Genomic DNA, 16,939 nt, shown 5'->3' with positions numbered 1-16,939 from the left:
GGAAAGGAAATAAGGCAAAGATGAGCTCAGGGCCCCCAGAGAATGGAGCCTTTGTGTGGGGTACAGATGAGGGACAAGGGGGTGATTGTGTGGGAGGGCCGGAAGTGCCGTGCAGACTGGCACTGCCATAGCCGGCACTGGATTCACACTTCTGCTCTGAGAACTCCCTATATATCAAGTGTCCAGGAAAAGTAGGGTGTACCTGATGGTTAGAAAGAAAGGGCAGAAAAGAGAATGTGTGGCCAGGAAAAATAATGTACCATCCCAAATCCAGAGAACAGGAGGCAGAGAAAAAAAAGACAGAAGCAGCTTTTACTATATTTACAACCAACAAAACTTTGCAAAGAATAATCCTTATTGCACAGGTCAAGGCCATGGACAGGAGAGCATTCTCCACGGTGGACTGGACAAGAAGGACCAGGACTAGAAGAGGCACCAATTCTTCCCTAGGGAAGCTTGGGACTCCTCCGGGTCCCAGCGCATGGCTTTCAAGGAGCTACAAAGCTAATTCCCTTCTCTTATGCTCCTTGAGACCCTCGTAAGTATAAGAGCTATGGCCTCAGAATAAATAACGAAATAGAATACGACACTAGGATGGCCTTGGGCTCCTTTAGCAACGTAGGGAGTGAAAGTCCTCCCTTCCATTCAGGGCAAAGGCTCAGGAGCTCTAAATCGTTCCAGTTGTTTTTTAAAACAAAAACTTGTAAGTCTACCAGGGCTCTGCAGGTCTGAGGATACCCTGAAAAAGAGCTCCTGGAATCAGATGGAGAAAGAATGGAGTTGTGCCAACTTCCCCAGCTCTCCTCCGCCTCAGAATGAACAAACAGGGCAGGTCAGATTCAGGGGAGTTGTGGCTTTGGGTAACAGTGAGTCCCTCTTCCTGCTAGTCCCACTCGAAGCCTATGGCTGAACAGCCTGTTCCCAATTCCTCTATGAAGGGAAGGAGTCAGGCTAGGTCTAGAATCCACTCTTCCTCATCTCTCCACTCAAGGCTGGAGAGCAGAGCTCAAGGGTCCCTAGCATTCCAGTGGTGCTCCAAAACATTTTCGGCAGTCAATGGCCTTGGGAGTAGGCATCTGTGCCCGCCGCTGCCTCAGTTCCTCCTTGCCCATGCTGCTGGCCAGCTTGTTAAAGGCAGACTTGTACTTCTTGTCGAAGGCGGCTAGGGTAAAGGTTGGAAATTGATGCATTAGGACCTCCTTTCATCCCTGTGCCATACCCTTTATCCCCTCAGAGCCTGATTGCACCCTTACCTATGTCCACATGGTCCTTGCCCAGAGCAGCCATTGTCAGGAACAAGATCTCACGGTAGATTCCCCTGCAGTAGACAGAGTGGGTATTAAAGAAAAGAGGTGCAAAGACATGTCACGGGCCACCCAGGTGAGAGCGTCATACCTCTGCAGGTGCAGGCCGGTGGGAGGGGCACCGAGAGTTTCCAGCAGGAGCCCAACAGCTTTATGAACCTCATTGAGTCCGACGTGGCGCAGCACCGACTCCAGTAATGCCAAGCTAAGACAGGAGGGTGCTGGGCCCGGCCATACCACCCGCTGTGGGATCTGGCCTGGGTGAAAGGAAGGAAGGTTCACCAGGATCGCCAGACCCTCTAGGCGAGGAGCCCAGCCCTTTCACTTCCAGATCAGGTACCAACTCACTGTGGACCCTCCAGAGCACATAGAGAGGCGGGCAGCTGCTGGGGTCGGGGGTCAGGACATCCCACAGCAGGCGAACACGCACAGAGGCTGGGTCAGGGGTTAGCCAAAGGGATGGTCCCTGGGAGAGCTGAGACAGGAGACAAATTCAGAGCGAGAAGCAGAGGACAAGAAACAGACATTACAGGAGATAATGAAGGAAAGAAGGGAAAGAACTTATTTTTGCTGTCATTGTTATCTGAGTCAGGGACTCACTATGTAGATGAGGCAGGCCTGGAACTCATAGAGATCTGCCTCCATGCCTCCTCCTGACTGTAGGGATTAAAGACTAGAGCTGCCATGCCCCAGGGGAAAGAAATCCTCATCTCCCAGTTCTTATGAACAAAGACTTTTTTTCACCTTGTTACACACCCAGCACCTACAACCTAAAATGTATGCAACAAATGTTGGTGGAGTAAACAGAAAAATACGAGCCATTTTTTAGGTACTAGTAACTCCCATCTAATATCCATCCTGGTAGGCCACTGCTTATGCCATTTGACAGATGATGAAATGGAGCGCAGGCTCGTAAAATGGCCAGGCTCAAGGGACTCCACAGCTTGCACTGTTCTACACTGTCAAGGCCGAGGAGACAAGAAGAAGCTGAGAGGTGAGGACGGAAGCCCTCGGGAGGCAAGAACTACAAAGTGCCCTCACCTGGCTGGGTGGGGGCCCATCACCCGAGGCCAACACCAGGCCTGGTAGAATACTGGGCAGGCGTAGCCGTTGGAAGTACCACAGGAGGTTCCAGAAGATGATGGGGTGGGCAGCGGGCAGTTCAGGCAATGCCAACACCTCGCTGCCCTCATTCTCTACCAAAGACTCTAGCTCCTTACGCAGCACCAGAGGGCTCAGGTATGCCCAGGCCCCATTCTCAACTCGCCGGGAAGCGCTCTGCAGACAAGAAGTAGGACAGCAGTGAGAACACATCCTAAAGGTCCGCAACCAGAGGCTTGCCTCTCAGCGAGTCAGCCAATCCAACCGCCTCTTGCATGCCTCTTATCCTCAGTGCCCATCAACCTGGTACCCCTTGACCTCCCCTCAACAGATAATACATTCCCCACTTCACGCTCTTCTTGCCCAGCCTTACCCCCGTATGCCCATTGCAGAGCTGGGGTTCATCCAGGGCAAGGCAGAGCCTCCGGTCACTGAGCACAGGGCCCGGACCCCCAGGGACAGGAGCATCTTTGCTGCCACTCTCACCAGCAAGGGCAGACTGTGGACTAGGGACACTGCAGGGGACAGCATGGGTGTCAGCTCTTGACCACCACCTGCCTGTCCCTCCCACACCACTTGCCCTGCTTCGGGCACCTGGGTCGAGAATCAAGAGTCTGGACACTGAGCAGGGGCACAAAGGGACATGCGCAGAAGGGGCAAGTCGTATTGAGGTTCGAGTCGTCGGGCGCCCAGCCAGCCATGATCTCCTCATCGTACACCAGGGAATCACAGGCACGGCACAAGGAGCAGCTAGACATCAGAATCTGTGGGCGAGGAGACCCCAGGAAATTAGCGTCATTTGGTCCGGTGCCCTTCCTTGACCCTTCCGACTGCAAACCCGGGCCAGGCCTCCTTCCACCTCCTCCCCTTCCCCTGCCTTTGCAGGGAGATCTGAGCTGTGTGTGCTCCAGCACAAGTCTGTAGATGGGAGGATGCTCACTTCCAGGGAGGGGGGCTGGAGAGCCCCAGGGGTGTCACTGAGGCGCTCTGAGGAGCGGCGAAGACTCAGGCTGCTGACGGAAGACTCCGAGAGATCCCACTCGCTGCCCAGAGAAGCGGAGCTCTGCCGTTTCCAGAGAAAGCACAGTCAGCTCTCTCACTTTGAGTGCCATGTTCAGGGTCGCTCGGAGTCCCGTTGGGGGCTTTCTCCCAGTCGGCAGCCCTCCCCTCCTGATAGCACGCTACCTCCTCTCCCTGGCTACCTCTGAAGCAGTGGATCCGGGACGTTCTCGGGGCCACAGAAGGCTATCCATGGGACTTCGGCGGGCCGCAGGAGGCAGGTCCGGGGGTTGCTCGGGTGGGGGGATGCGGGAAGCAGAGGAGCGGCGGGAAGGAGTGAGCAGCTGTTGGAGGCGGGCACCCAGCCCTTTTCTGGGGGTGCCCGCCTCCTCCTGAAATCCGCTAGTTTTGGAACCCCGGCCACTTATCCCTTCTAGGGCCTCAGTGGACTGGGCACTCAGGGCTGAGCCTGAGCCCCCTGGGCTGCCTCCAGGTGCCAGTTCTTCCCCTGTCAGACTCAGGTCTGAGAGACTTCCATCCTGCCAAGGCACAGGTGATCCATGGGGTTCGAGGACCCCCAAGGCCTCTATCACTGAAGACAAAAGGAGAATTGAGATGGAGCTTCTCCCAGCTGCTCTTTTCCTGAGAAAACACAATTCTTGCAGCAAAAACTCTAGCATCTGTGGCTGAAAAGATGGTTCAGCAGTTAAGAGTACTGTCCGCTCTTTCTGAGGACCTGAGTTCAACTGCCAGCACCTCCATGGCAGCTCACAACCATCTGGAACTCCAGTTCCAGGGCATCTGATGCCCTCTTCTGGCCTCCATGAGCAGCAAGCATGCAAGTGGTGCACGGACATACATGCAGGCAAAACACCCAAACACATTAAAAAAATAAAAATAAAAGTTTTAGAATGCAGACTGTACACCCACAAACTTCAGCATCAGAGCTTGCCGTCACATTACTGCCACTGAGCCCACAGGACCGCTAACACCGAGCTACCCTCCACAGCCCAATCCTGCCCTCTCTCACTGAGGAGCTGTTAGGAAAGCTCAGGGGGAGGAAGAAGGCGGTCAGATAACGGTACTCACTGTGAGCCACTCCAGCCTCCACAGTGGGCTGTGCCCCTCGGGCACTGCCTAGGCTGCCACTCTTGACCAGACGTCCGGTGGGTGAGGATGGTTCCCGTAGAGTTCGCCCAGCCCAAGTAGTCTGGCGCTGCAGAGGACGGGTTGGGGAGGCGTGCTCCAGATAGGGCTCTGGAAAGCAGAATTTAGCCCCAGAGTGAAACAGCCCCTTGGGTCGACCTGGGTTTTGCAAGGTTTTTCCTAGGTAGAATTCTGTACCTCTGCTGCCAAACAAATGCAGTTTATCTACACACAGAAAGGCCCTGCCAGCCCTAGTTTTCAAGTATCTCCCCACCCGAACCTGGCTACGAACCTGGCTACCTCACCTAGCCCTGTCTTTTCCCTTTAACACAAAGCCTCACTATGTATTCCAATCTGGCCTGGGTATGCGACATCAACCGTCCTAAGCTCCCCGCAATGACTGCGGGCCTGAATCACCATGTCTGCCAGTCCCTACCCACCTGTCTGAGAGCTGTCTGACCCCTGCGGCACGGCCACCTGTTGTTGCTGCTGCTGCTGCTGCTGCTGCTGCTGCTGCCGTCGGTCCTTCAAGGGCTGGCGGAACTGAGCAGCCCCCAAGACAACATTCCGGAGCTTGGCCCAGCGTAGGCGTCCACCCGGAGTACCAGATGGCCATTTGCTTTCCAGCACAGCCTGCCAATCACAATGCCCACAAGGATGGCCTAGTCATGCCTTACCTCCTGTCCTGAACCCCACAGGCCACCTTCTTTTTTTTCCGGACTTGCTATCTAGGATTGTTTAACCAATGGCTCACCCAGAAACAAGAGCCCCAGAGAGGTACTATCAGTAGTAATGGAGAAAAGTATATCTGGGCTCTAGTGTTTAAGTGTTAGTTTGTTGAGACAGGGTCTCACTATGTAGCCCTGTCTGGCCTGAGACTCACTGTTTAGACCAGGCTGACCCTGAACTCAGAGAGTTCCTGCTTTTGCCTCCTGAGTGCTAGAATTAAAGGTGTGTGCCACGCCCCACCTCCGGCTTACACCCTACTTATAAACTGAATAGCTTTGAAGAAATTATCTCAGCTGCTTGACTATTTAGTTTCCTTATCTAACAAGCATGGTTAGGAGGCTGAATTCTGGCTATACTTTGTTTATATTCTGACTCCCTGACATGCTTACTATGTGACCTGGAGCAAGTTACAAATTCTCTGCAACCTCAGTTCCTGTGATACAGGGAATGACCATCTATGCCCTGTGGAGGTAAATTTCTTTGAGATGTGTAATGTATCTGGAACAGTGTCTAGCATGGAGTTTAAGGTTGTTGCAAATAAGAAATCAAAAGACATAAGTCTGAAAAAACAAACAAACAAACCAACAAACCCTTCTGTCTGCACAAAGGCAACAAAGAAGCACAAAAGATGACAGCAGCCACAGGACCAGGCAGAATTGCATAAGCCTAATCTCCGAGGAATGGGGCAGCAGCAGCTGTGAAGGCCCAGCGCCCTCCCACATGGCCTGCAAGGCTGCCACGCTTCCTCTTCCCCAGTGAGGCACCTTGTTGTAGTAGCCGTAGGTGATGGTGTTGGGCACGATGCCCGCCCTCCGCATCTCCAGCATGACTCGCACAGACAGCACGGGCTGCCCGTAGTGTGAGCACAGCTGCATCAGCACTCGGTAGCACACCTAGACCAAGAGAGGCACGGGACGGAGGAGACGGTCTCCAACCTGAACTCCGAGTCTCAGCAAGCACCCTCTGCCAGCCTTCCGTGCTCACAGCTCCTGGCAGCTCCTTCCTGCGACTCTGGAGGCCTGCAGTCCCCACTGTCTTCCTCCCACACAGGCTCATGCACCGTTGACGGAGAATCGACTCCGTCCACTTGACCTGGTCTCCACCAAGTCTCCCCCTCACAGTCCCTATAGCTGCAGGGATGAGAGGCAGGTGTAGGCGCAGAGGTAACGAATACCTACCTCGTCAGGGAGCACCACCTTGCGGCTCTCCATCTCACGCAGCACGTGGTAGGCTGTGTGCAAGGCCCGCACCCGGGAGGATGCCGAGCGCACATAAGCAGGCAGGCACAGGAACCACAGCCCATAGCAGTGACCCAGCAGGCACCGGGCCCACAGCTCAGGCACAGCGGCCGACTTCTGTGCCATCCGCTGTGCAACCTTCATCTCCTAGGTGGGATAAGAAACACACTGAGGTAAATACGATGCCGGGGCAGAGCTTTCCTTACTTTGATGTTTTTCTGAGAAGAATCTTGTCAGATAGCCCAGGCTGAACTCAAACACAAGATCTTGCCCCAACATCCTGAGTGTAGGTCAGTGTGAAAAGCAACACTTCTCCTGAGTCAGGGTCTGTGTTGTAAGGAGGTAAGAGGGTTGAAGAGCTGCCTAAACTACAACCCTCCCCAGAGCCTCAGGAGGGCAAGTAGCCTGGCAATGGACACCTTGCAAGATGTAGCTAGCGCCTGTGTTCCCAGAGTGCTCAGGGATGAAGATGAAGAGGAGGATGGTAAATGACAGTGGTAACAGAAGCTTATATGTGTATAGAATTTTATTGGTTTGTTTTTTTGAGACACGGTCTCACTATGGAGCTTTGCCTGACCTGGAATTCACTACATGGACCAAGCTGGCCTCAAATTCACACATTTGTCTGCCTCTGCCTCTTGGGTGCTGGATAAAAGGTATGTGCCACTATGCCTGACTGTACATTGTTTCTTGATGTTGTTTTGGGGTTTCTTGTTGTTGTTGTTTATAGAGACAGGTTTTCTTTGTATAGCTCTGGCTGTCCTAAAACTCACTCCATAGACCAGGCTGGCCTTGAACTCACAGAGATCTGCCTGCCTCTACCTCCCTAAGGAGTGCTGGGATTACAGGTGTGCACCCCCATCTGGTTGCACACTGTTTTGTTGTTGTTGTTGTTTTTAAAGATTTATTATTTATACAGTATTCTGTCTGTGTGTGAGCCAGCAGGCCAGAAGATGACACAAAATCTCTTTATAGATGGTTGTGGGCCCCCATGTGGTTGCTGGGAATTGAACTCAGGACCTTTGGAAGAACAGCCAGTGCTCTTAACCTCTGGTCTCTCTACAGCCCTGTTGTTGGTTTTAATGTACCAAGCTTGTATAGACTTCCCAGCAGCTTTAAGGGGTAAGCACCATTATTCTCTTCATTTGACCATGAAGCAAAATAACGTTGCACCAGGCTCCCCGACACGGCCCACTGCTGTTTACCTGTTTGGTACGGCGAGGTGCAGGACTGCTGGGGGCACTTCGGGATGGGCCTGGCACAGGGAGGGCCCCCCGTTGTTCCTGAGGAGACTCAAAAAGCTCAGCTTTTAGCTCTGGAAACCCATCATAACTGGAGAGACGGAGGACATGGGGGCAGTTAGCATCGGGCCAAGCGTGGGCCTCAGGACAGGCTGAAGGGAGAAGACCCTCCTACCTGTACTGGGGAATAGATTCACTGCCTTCCAGTACTGGAGGCTCCTCTGGGGGTGTGATAAAGACAGTAATCTCACTTCCTGATAGCTCTTCCTCCAGCTCCACCAAGGGTGTTGGCTCAGGCTTCTCCTGCTCTGGGTGGACCTAGGCAGGATGGTAAAAGAATAAGAGTGAAGACAATGAGCATGGAACAGAGCCAGCCTGCCCAGAAGATGGCCTCTCCCAGAAAAACATATTCATTCATAGGGAAGGCATCCTGGAGATTCATCTGGAAGAGCAGAGTCGGGAATGAAGGGGTAATAAAGGGCCGAAGCTGGCCATGGATGGCTGCAGGACTGCCATCACAGTCACGCTGACACACACAGAAAATAGTGGCCTGAGGGCAACAGGGACAACTAGGAGGAACCCGGTAGTCAGTTGATACACGCAAACAGAGGGACAACGTCCAATACCTTGTCAACACAAGAGTCAAAGAACTCGAGGGCAGCATGCCGGGCAGATCCAAAAGAGCACTCCTCGATGAACTGTGAGAACATCTGTGTGTGCAGCAGCTGAGAGTACAGCTTGTGGCTCGAGCGTTCCCGGGACTTGAGGAAACCTGAGGGGTGAGGCCGGGCCAGGAAGGAGGTCACCACAGCTCTCTGACCCAGCCATCTCCTCCCTGTACCCGCTCACAGCTCTTGCCACTCAGGACCTATGGCTCTCACAGTCACCCCTCTTCTACAGACCAGCTCAGCTTGCCAACACCACAGTTCTGTGGAGTCCCTTCCATCTGTTCACACTGCTGCAGACTAGGGCTTCTCTGAGGGCAGGTCCCTCACAGAGCTCTGGCCCTGGTTCCTGCTCAGTACCAGGATGACCATATTCACCCTATGCTAAGGACTCCCAGACAATGGGACACATACACACATAGGCCTTGTCCCCCTCCAAAACCAGAAGAGGGGAGGGATAAGCAGGGCACTTGCTGCCAGCCAGTGCCCCTTTCACTTTTCTCATGGAGCCCTGCCTCCTAACCATGCCCTCCCTCAAAACCATGCCCTCCCTTTGGCAAACAAAAGACCCTCTTTATTTACCCTGAAGGTAGAAAAGGTTGTCTACATCACGAGCCCCCTCAGAGGGGGCCTGGGTGAGAGGGCGCAGGAAGTCCCGGTAGCCTTTGAGGAGACAGGCCATGAAGCGCAGGAAGGCTCCCTGGACTTCCCGCTCCAGGCGCGTCCGGCGGCCACACACTGCCTCGTAGTCTGTCAGAAGGAATTCCAGGGAGGCCTCCTCCTCTGGTCCAGTGTAAGCTGGGAATCAATGTCTGAGAGTCAAGGTTAGCACCCTCAGGGCTTGCCTCACCCTGTCTCCACCTTCACCACTAGCCTCTGACAGAGCTTACACCAGGAGTGGCCAAAAACTTACCTTTGGGCACCAGTTTCCAGACTCTCCAGTGACAGGCTCAACTTTCTGGAGGAGCTCAGGAAGGCTGCTCCCCAAACCCTGTAGCTTCATTTTATTCCCACCATATCCAAACTCTGCCAACCACTTGAGAGAAAGCCTGTTGCTCCCAGCCCTGCCCTCAAACTGGAGATTTGAGGCCTACAACAGCTTCCAGCCTCCTAAGCCCACCAACTTCTTACTCTGGTCCAGCTGCTGGTACAGGTTTGTCAGTGTGGCCAGCAAAAGCTTGTACGGTCTTCGGGGCAGGGTCCTCGCAGAGAGGGGCTTCTTTTCCTCTGTTCTGAGAGATAACATAAGGAGAAAAGATGGTGGGGCTTCTCCTCACCCCCCACCCCCCCAGCCCTGGCGCATCCCCCCTCCAGCCCTCAGACAGTACTCAGCCTCACTGGAAGAGTGTGTTGGTATTGAGATCCACACAGATGACATCGGCAGGTGGGTCATGCAGATCGAAATAGCTGGAGTGGATACCCACGATGAAGGGCACAGGGGCACTCAGCACATCCGCCAGCACTAGCGGGCACAGCGGAATGTAGGGGCACTGCCAGTGCAGCGGGAAGACCATCTAAAGCATCAAGCAGCGACAACCAGTGAGCACGGGGCACCAGCCTTGGGGAGGTGGGACATCTATTGAAGGAGCCAGTGAAGCTAATCTCCACAAAAGACCCTGGGTCTGATAACACCCACGCAAACAGACTGAAGACCCCCTCCCTAGGAAAGGCAAAGGAGAAGGCTCCAGATGTGGGTGAAAGCACCAGAAAAGACAGCAGTTCTGGAGAAGTAGCCTAGACAGCGTGGCACTCACCGAGACAAGGGCCTCACAGACGCTGGTGAGCAGATCTGGCCGCAGCGAGTGGACCAGCAGTTTGTGCTCTGTGAGCACGGCCAGCAACAACGTAATAGCCAATTCCGGGCCCAGGTTCTGCAGCAGCTGCAAAAAGCTAGCACCACTGCAGGAAGTAAAAAGAAAAAAGGGTCCTGAGAGACTTTCCCAGACACTGGGCACAGACACCACCGGGACCGTCTGCAAAGATCTCAATAGCTGTATCAGCTGACTCGTACCTCCTATTATAGGCCATGTCATCAAAGCCCCCCCCCCCTTAGGCACATACCTGAGGGGCAGGGGTGAGGAGACGGGTTGGCAGAGCAGCAGGTTGTCATAGGGAGACATCTGGGGGAGGAGTCACAGGTCAGGATGCTCATGGCTAGCCCCTGCCAACGCCTCTCCTTCCATCCAGCCCAGCCCTAGGCTCACCTCTCACCTGCACTAGGATGCGTGGTCTCTGTGGGGAAGGGAATGGGACGTTGTGAATGAAGTGGGAGATGTGCCTAGGGAGAGAGGAAAAAGGTGAGGCCTACACTCCAATCTACCATCCTACCCCTCCACATAGTCTCCTCTCTAGCCTCAAGAACTTCATTCCTCCTGGACCCCCCACTTGGATCAGCTTGCAACATAGATCCTGTGTGCATTAGATGCCCTTGCCCGATCTGGAGGCACACATGTACAGCACAGTAAGCTCCAGCCAGGGCTACTGTGAGAGCCTCACAGTAAAAAAAGCCAGGTATTGGTGACACGTGCCTTTAATCCAAGCACTTGGGAGGCAGAAGCAGGCAGAGCTCTGAATTCAAGGCCAGCCTGGTCTACAGAGAGAGTTCTGGGACAGCCAGGGCTACACAGAGAAAACCTGCCTAGAAAACCATAAATAAATAAATAGATAGATAGATAAATAGATAAAAATAGGTAAGCTGGGCACCTTGGCACATGCCTTTAACCCCAGTACTCAGAAAGTCAACTCTGTGACTTTGAGGCCAGCCTGGTCTATGCAGAGTTCCAGGCCACCCGGGGCTATATAGTGAACTCTGCCTCAAAAATGAATGAACAAATGAATGAAATAGATCCCTGTTGGGAATACACAGACCTAGCCAAGAGCCAACTGACAGATGCAGGCTGGTTCCAGGTGCCCCTTCCCTCTAGCCAGAAGTTTAAATGGGCAAACTCTGTAACCGCACACTGCAGCCCTCTTGCCTCAGTGGACCCCCGCCCACTTCCGTTCTCTGCTCCCGTTTATCCTCTCTAATGCCTCGGAATCCCCCAGTGTCAGGAGAGCCATGCTCACGCTTCCAAGGGCAGACGATGGGGGCCTGAGACGGAGTAGCGGTAAAGGAAGGTGAGGAAGGCTCGGAAGGCTGGGAACGCAGGCCATCGGGACAGCACAGCAATGGCTCGCCGGCTTCGCACCGCCCGGCCCCCCAGGGCCCGGCCCCGCTCCACGGCACTCAGCAGGCCCAGGGCCCGAGCCTGCCTCTCCGACAGCCTGGCCATCGGGAACGCTTCATAGAACTGCAGCGCCGCACCATACACCTGGCAGGGGTACGGGGAATAATCAGAGGGCGCTGCACCGTGGGGACCCCTCACCGCACTGCACACACCCACCTTATCACCAGCAGCACCCGTGAGCACAAAGGTGGAGAAGACAGGCACCGGGTACTTGGTCTGGGCAGGCCAGCACTCGATGGTGGCCCCCATGGGCAGGCAGAAGACTGGCACTGACTCGGGCAGCGGGAATGCCTCATTGTCTTCCTCCGGGTAGCGGCCCAGCAACTCTATACCCCAGCGGAATTAAGAGTACACATATTAGAGTGAAAAGGTCCATTTGATCCCAGGTAAAGAGACTAGAGGATAGGGCTGGTGAGATGGCTCAGTGGTTAAGAGTGCTGGTTGATCTTCTAGAGGACCTGGGTTCAATTCCTAGCACCCACATGGCAGCTCATAACTGTCTGTAATTCAGGGAGTTGACAACCTCACACAGATATACATACACGCAGGCAAAATATACCAAGACATAAAAAAATAAATAAAATAAAAAGAAAGAAAGAAACTAAGATCCCAGAGAAGGATTAAGGGGCAAAGGGAAGGAAATTCTGGGTTCACTGAAGTTACCAGCCAAGAGGCACCAAGCAGAGGAACAGAGGGTCAAAGGGTAAGCAGGAAAAGGGGCCACTCACCTGCCTCATACACCAGTGTGTTGGCCTTGGCCAGGCCCACCTTGTAGCACAGGAACACCGCTGGGCCCCACTGCCCCATAAACGGCAAGAGACAAGCAGACATATCACTAACAAAGGTTTCTGGGTTCATCTTCTCTCTCCCACCCTTCAGTTGTCTCTTCGGAGATGCCCCTAATTCCAGCCCTCCTAGCCAAGCCACCTTGATCTGGCCCTGGTGTCTGTGGCCTTGGTCCCCGAACACCCTAGGTGTCCCATGTCCACACCCTCACACTAACAGCCCAGGCTTCAGCTATCAGTACCCCGGTTCCACTCACCATGCCGGGGTTGAGGTTGCGGGGTACCCGGCAGTAAGTATGAGGAGTGCCCTCGCCCTTGCTGGGTAGAACCAGGCAGAGGTCAGTGATGCCCAGGGCATGCAGACCTGCGCCCTCTGCTGCCCGCCGGTACGTGAGGTAGGTGCGGGGGTGCCCAGGGCCTGGAGGGGCCAGGTTGGCTGAGTGGCTATATGGTGTCGTGTCAAGCACTTGGAACCCAGCCTTGGGGCGCTCCTTCCCTTCGTATAACACCCTGGCACAGAGAGTAGAGACATCAAGAGGTCAGGAGAGAAAAAGACCTGGGTCCTGCCAGATCTGCCTACCTAAGTCTGCCTTGCTCTCTCAGCCTTGTCAAACCCTGGTAAAACAACCCAGCACTTCCTGCTTAGCTCTGCCCTCTAGACCCTGTCAGTCGGTAACTATCCCTTCAACCCCCGCCTTCCACAGCTCTCAAGAAGGAGCTCTGAGACCAAATAGACTCTGTTCAGTTCCTCACATGGCTTATTCCATTTAACGCTCTGAACCAGGCGGAGAGGACTCGCTATCCTCACTTTGCAGATGTAGAAACATCCGCTGGCAAGCAGCAGCACAGGCAGCGAGCCCCTCCTCTTGACCGCTAGCCCATTCTGCTGCGGTTCCCAATTTCCTCCTCTCAACCCATATCCCTACCTCTTCTTGGCTCACTCAAGGGTCCCTCCCAACTTCCTTTAGTGCCAGCACAGATAGGGGTACATACCCCAGCTCAACGAGGGGGGGCTTGTCACGCCCCCTGCGGTAGCAGATGACTGGCTGAGTTCCACCCAGAAGCCCAGCACTGAGCTCCAAGGGGTGGCCACCAGCAGAAGTCTGGATGCATGTGTAGCCCTGGGGTACCTCCTCGCCCAGGGCCCTCGCTATGACTGCCACATCTGTAATAGGTTCAGCTGGCCGGGGAGGACGCCGGGGTCCAGTAGGTTCAGGAATCCACGTCTCTTCAGGTATGGGTGCTCCGCTTGCTGCAAGCCCAGCCACCACGAAGTAATCCACCAAGCGGGGAGGCCGCTCCTCCGCCATCGCCCCCCCTTCACTCACGGCATCTGGAATGGTCAATTGAGGACGAGATGGAGCAAGAGAGGCTGATGTTCCCACGGCAACCATAGTGGACCCCCCTTCTTTCCTCTTCCTAGTTCTTCTCAGGCAAGGATAAGTGATCAGCCAATCCTGAACCCTCCCACCTGTGACATCACCAGACTCTCATATCCCACCACTGCTCCTTAGAGACCACTGGGTCCTTCCTTCTTAGTGACATCAGCCCTTTCTTCCCAAAGAACCCAAACTCCACTCTACAACACATGTCTGACATAGTGTTCACCTATTCCTTTAAAGGCCTGGCCCTCTTCACCCTTTCCCGTTATACCTCAGAGAACAGTCTTTTCCGTAATGGCCTGCAATGACATCATTCGCTCTGGCTACCACATCATACCAACCTCAGCCTTTTCAAAGATCTCTGGCCTGCCTGCTCTGCACTGACACAAGACTCTTCGATGCAGCTAACGCTAAAGAAGCCATTCTTACATTTTCAGAAGAGCCCCACAGGTTTCTGGGAAGGCTTGCAAAACCCAAGATTTAGCCCCTGCTCCTCAGACATCAAGTATCCTTTTTTTTTCTAGCTTAACTTTATGTATTTGGCCAAGCAATTAGGGCTTCCCCATCTCCGGGATCCTCAGGTGTCTGCAGTTAGGCACAAAGGGACTGTAGGACAGCTCCAATCCTAGGCCCGTGCCGCCCAGCCCCAGACAGAATTAGCCCCACAACAGTCTATGGGTAACTGTTCTCACCTGCCTCCATGGCCTGACCTTGGGGAGTGAAGCCCCAAGAGTCCTGAGGTGCCCCAGGGTGCTGAAGGCGGGAGAAAGCCTGGAGGGTGGCCTGCAAGGGGCTAGAGGCTGGGAGAGTGCTTCAGAGGGGAAGGGAGGTTACTTCCTGAAATGGCTTCTAAGGGGAAGCTGCAGCTCGCTCAGCACAAGTCAGCCTATGGGTGTGTGGTAGCGCTGCGGAGGGTGGGGGGTGGGTAGCACTCTTGAAGGTTCCAGCACAGCGTCAGACCAAGACAAACCTCACACTAAGGATCCCGAACAAGCCAGAGGAAGCTCCCAATGTCTCCTGGATGCACAGTCTATTTAACCTCCAACTTTTCCTCAGGGAACTGGAGTCAAGCCGGCTCTCTTCTTAACCTGGCCTCTGGACACACGCCCCAACTCAAGCTAAATTTAGCTTGAGCTTCTCATCTGAGAGGTGAAGCCAGAAGTCAGCGTCAGCCTCCTGTTTTAACTCCAGGACAGCGCTCCCTGTCTCAGCCACTGCAGGCCAATAGGGGCTCTGTGGCCCCGGCAGGCAAAAGCCGTTAGACGAGACCCTCTATAGGCAAGTGGGTGGCCCCGGACCAACAGGACTTGTGCATCCAGGTCTTCCCTCATCCAGCCAGGGCAGAGTCGTATAGAATGCAGCCCCTTCTCCCTTGGGGAAAACAACGGCACTGAAGCCACTTTGGGGACCAACGTCCACACGCCAGATGATGGGAAACCGAGGCTAGTGCAGAGGGCGCGCCGCAGGGGAGGTGGCTGACCAAGGGGGCCACTGGGCCGAGAGAAGCGCGCGCATGGACTGCCGAGGACATGACGGCAGCAGCGCCAGCATCCGCGTGACCCTAGCGGGAAGGAGGGGTACTTGAGCGCCCGCGGGAGCTCGAGGTGGTAGGGTGCAGGGCACAGCTAGCTAGCTCCACTTTCACTTCCCTGGGAGGAGGAAGCGGAACCAGATGCGCAGCGCACAGCTGGGGACAGTCCCTCGCGCCGCCCGCCCTCCTCCCGCCCTTCCCCGCCCGCCGCCCCGCCCGGTCCGGCCCCTACCTGCCTGCCCTGGGACTCCCCAGCCGGCCCGCTGGCGGGTGGCTGCGAGGGCGGGCTGGCGGGCCAGGGGGCGGCCGGGCTGCTATCCAGCCCCGGACATGGCGCACTGGACTTGGGAGCCGCTCGCGCCCGGGCTGAAGGAAGAAGAGGCAGCCGAGAGCGCCGGGCACCGTGGAAAGAGATCTGGGCGGTCCCAGCGTCCCCGCGCGCTGCGCCACGCGGTAACTGCTGCCGCGCCGTCCTCCCGGCTCCCGCGGTGCTGGGGACCCCGCGCTCTTCTGTGCGCCCTGCTTTCCTCCCCCCGCACAGGAGAGCCGCGGACGCCTCCGCTATTTCAGCACCCCCCCAAACCGGGCCTGCGGCCGTGACCCTCGCTTGCGCCGGCCCAACACCCTACCGCCTGCAGCGCGACCCCTGGTGGCTGGGAGGGCCCCTGCAACCAAGCGGATTCCCATTACCCGCGGACAAGGCAAGACACTGACCCCAGCTGGCCCGAAGTCAGAGGCGGTGCTTGGTCCTCCGTCCTGCAGTCAGTAGGTGGCCACTGTGCCACGGTGAAGGCCCTCAAGATCTAGACCTGGGCAACCCAAATGACTCCCCACTTCCAGGTTTAGAACCCACACTGGCCAGAGCCAGAAATTCTCAGTTCTTCTTTCGAGCAGTGACAAGAGCAGTGAAAAGGAGGAAGAGAGGCATGCAGCCTTGTAGCGGAGGGGCAGCACTCTCCACCCCGCAGTGAAGGCTGACAGACCTATGTGGAACGTGGTTGTCTCCCAAGGATCAACTGAGTTAAACTCAGAACAGTTAAATGGGTGAACCGATAGACAACGGAAATGTCCCAGAAACACGGGAGTTGGTAAGGCCTTCCAAAACTAGATAACCAAGGGAGCCAGCTAGGCCTACTTAGAGTGCATCGTTACTAAGCCTCTCTTCAGAAGCCCTAATACTGGGAATAGCTAACCCCAGGAGAGGTGGTTATTCGAACAGAAACACCTGTGACCTGGGCCAACAGCCATCTTCTTACCCCAGGCCTCAGGATGAGGAAGAGTAACTTGCCTGGCCAGTCAGGGTGCCCCATTCCCTGATACTGCAGCAGAGCCTTAGACAAACACACGGGCACAGAGGGTGACTTCCTGCTGCCATTGGTGAAGTCTATATTGGCTCTGGGACATGTCCAGTTTGGGTCACAAACTTGAGGCTGGTGGCCCTCCACAAATTGCAACAATGCTCAAAGGATGAAAACATACACCTAACCCTAGCACTTGGGAAACTGAGGCGAGAAAACCACACGACTTCTAGATAGCCTGGAATATGTAAGAGAAACCTGCCTCAAAAAACAAAAAATAGATGCAACTAAAA

General features: G+C 55.0%; 1 protein-coding gene across 5 annotated transcripts; it reads right to left on the bottom strand.

The window, feature by feature from the left end:
• Positions 1 to 291: 291 nt before the first annotated feature.
• Positions 292 to 16,919, bottom strand: Dennd4b (DENN domain containing 4B). 5 transcript variants are annotated; one of them, XM_021646775.2, is made up of 28 exons: positions 15,581 to 16,919; positions 13,429 to 13,768; positions 12,693 to 12,945; positions 12,379 to 12,448; positions 11,807 to 11,976; positions 11,490 to 11,734; positions 10,635 to 10,701; positions 10,485 to 10,543; positions 10,178 to 10,322; positions 9,762 to 9,937; positions 9,555 to 9,655; positions 9,006 to 9,221; positions 8,385 to 8,530; positions 7,934 to 8,076; positions 7,723 to 7,849; positions 6,458 to 6,664; positions 6,044 to 6,172; positions 4,991 to 5,183; positions 4,494 to 4,661; positions 3,608 to 3,996; positions 3,346 to 3,468; positions 3,000 to 3,169; positions 2,779 to 2,920; positions 2,346 to 2,582; positions 1,653 to 1,779; positions 1,396 to 1,561; positions 1,254 to 1,318; positions 292 to 1,162 (listed from the first exon to the last, which is right to left on the bottom strand). In XM_021646775.2, the coding sequence occupies exons 2-28, from the start codon at positions 13,743 to 13,745 to the stop codon at positions 1,017 to 1,019; spliced, it is 4,497 nt and encodes a 1,498-aa protein (XP_021502450.1). In that variant the 5' UTR covers positions 13,746 to 13,768; positions 15,581 to 16,919; the 3' UTR covers positions 292 to 1,016. The 5 variants fall into 5 exon arrangements, with proteins under 5 accessions (XP_021502450.1, XP_060223789.1, XP_021502449.1 ...); XM_060367806.1 differs by lacking the exon at positions 15,581 to 16,919 and adding an exon at positions 14,788 to 15,430; XM_021646774.2 differs by lacking the exon at positions 15,581 to 16,919 and adding an exon at positions 14,510 to 14,710.
• Between the last annotated feature and the right edge of the window lie 20 nt (positions 16,920 to 16,939).

This window comes from Meriones unguiculatus, chromosome 1 (assembly GCF_030254825.1).
Source record: "Meriones unguiculatus strain TT.TT164.6M chromosome 1, Bangor_MerUng_6.1, whole genome shotgun sequence".
NCBI classification, from domain to species: Eukaryota; Metazoa; Chordata; class Mammalia; order Rodentia; family Muridae; genus Meriones; species Meriones unguiculatus.
This window is presented reverse-complemented; position numbering and strand designations above follow the sequence as displayed.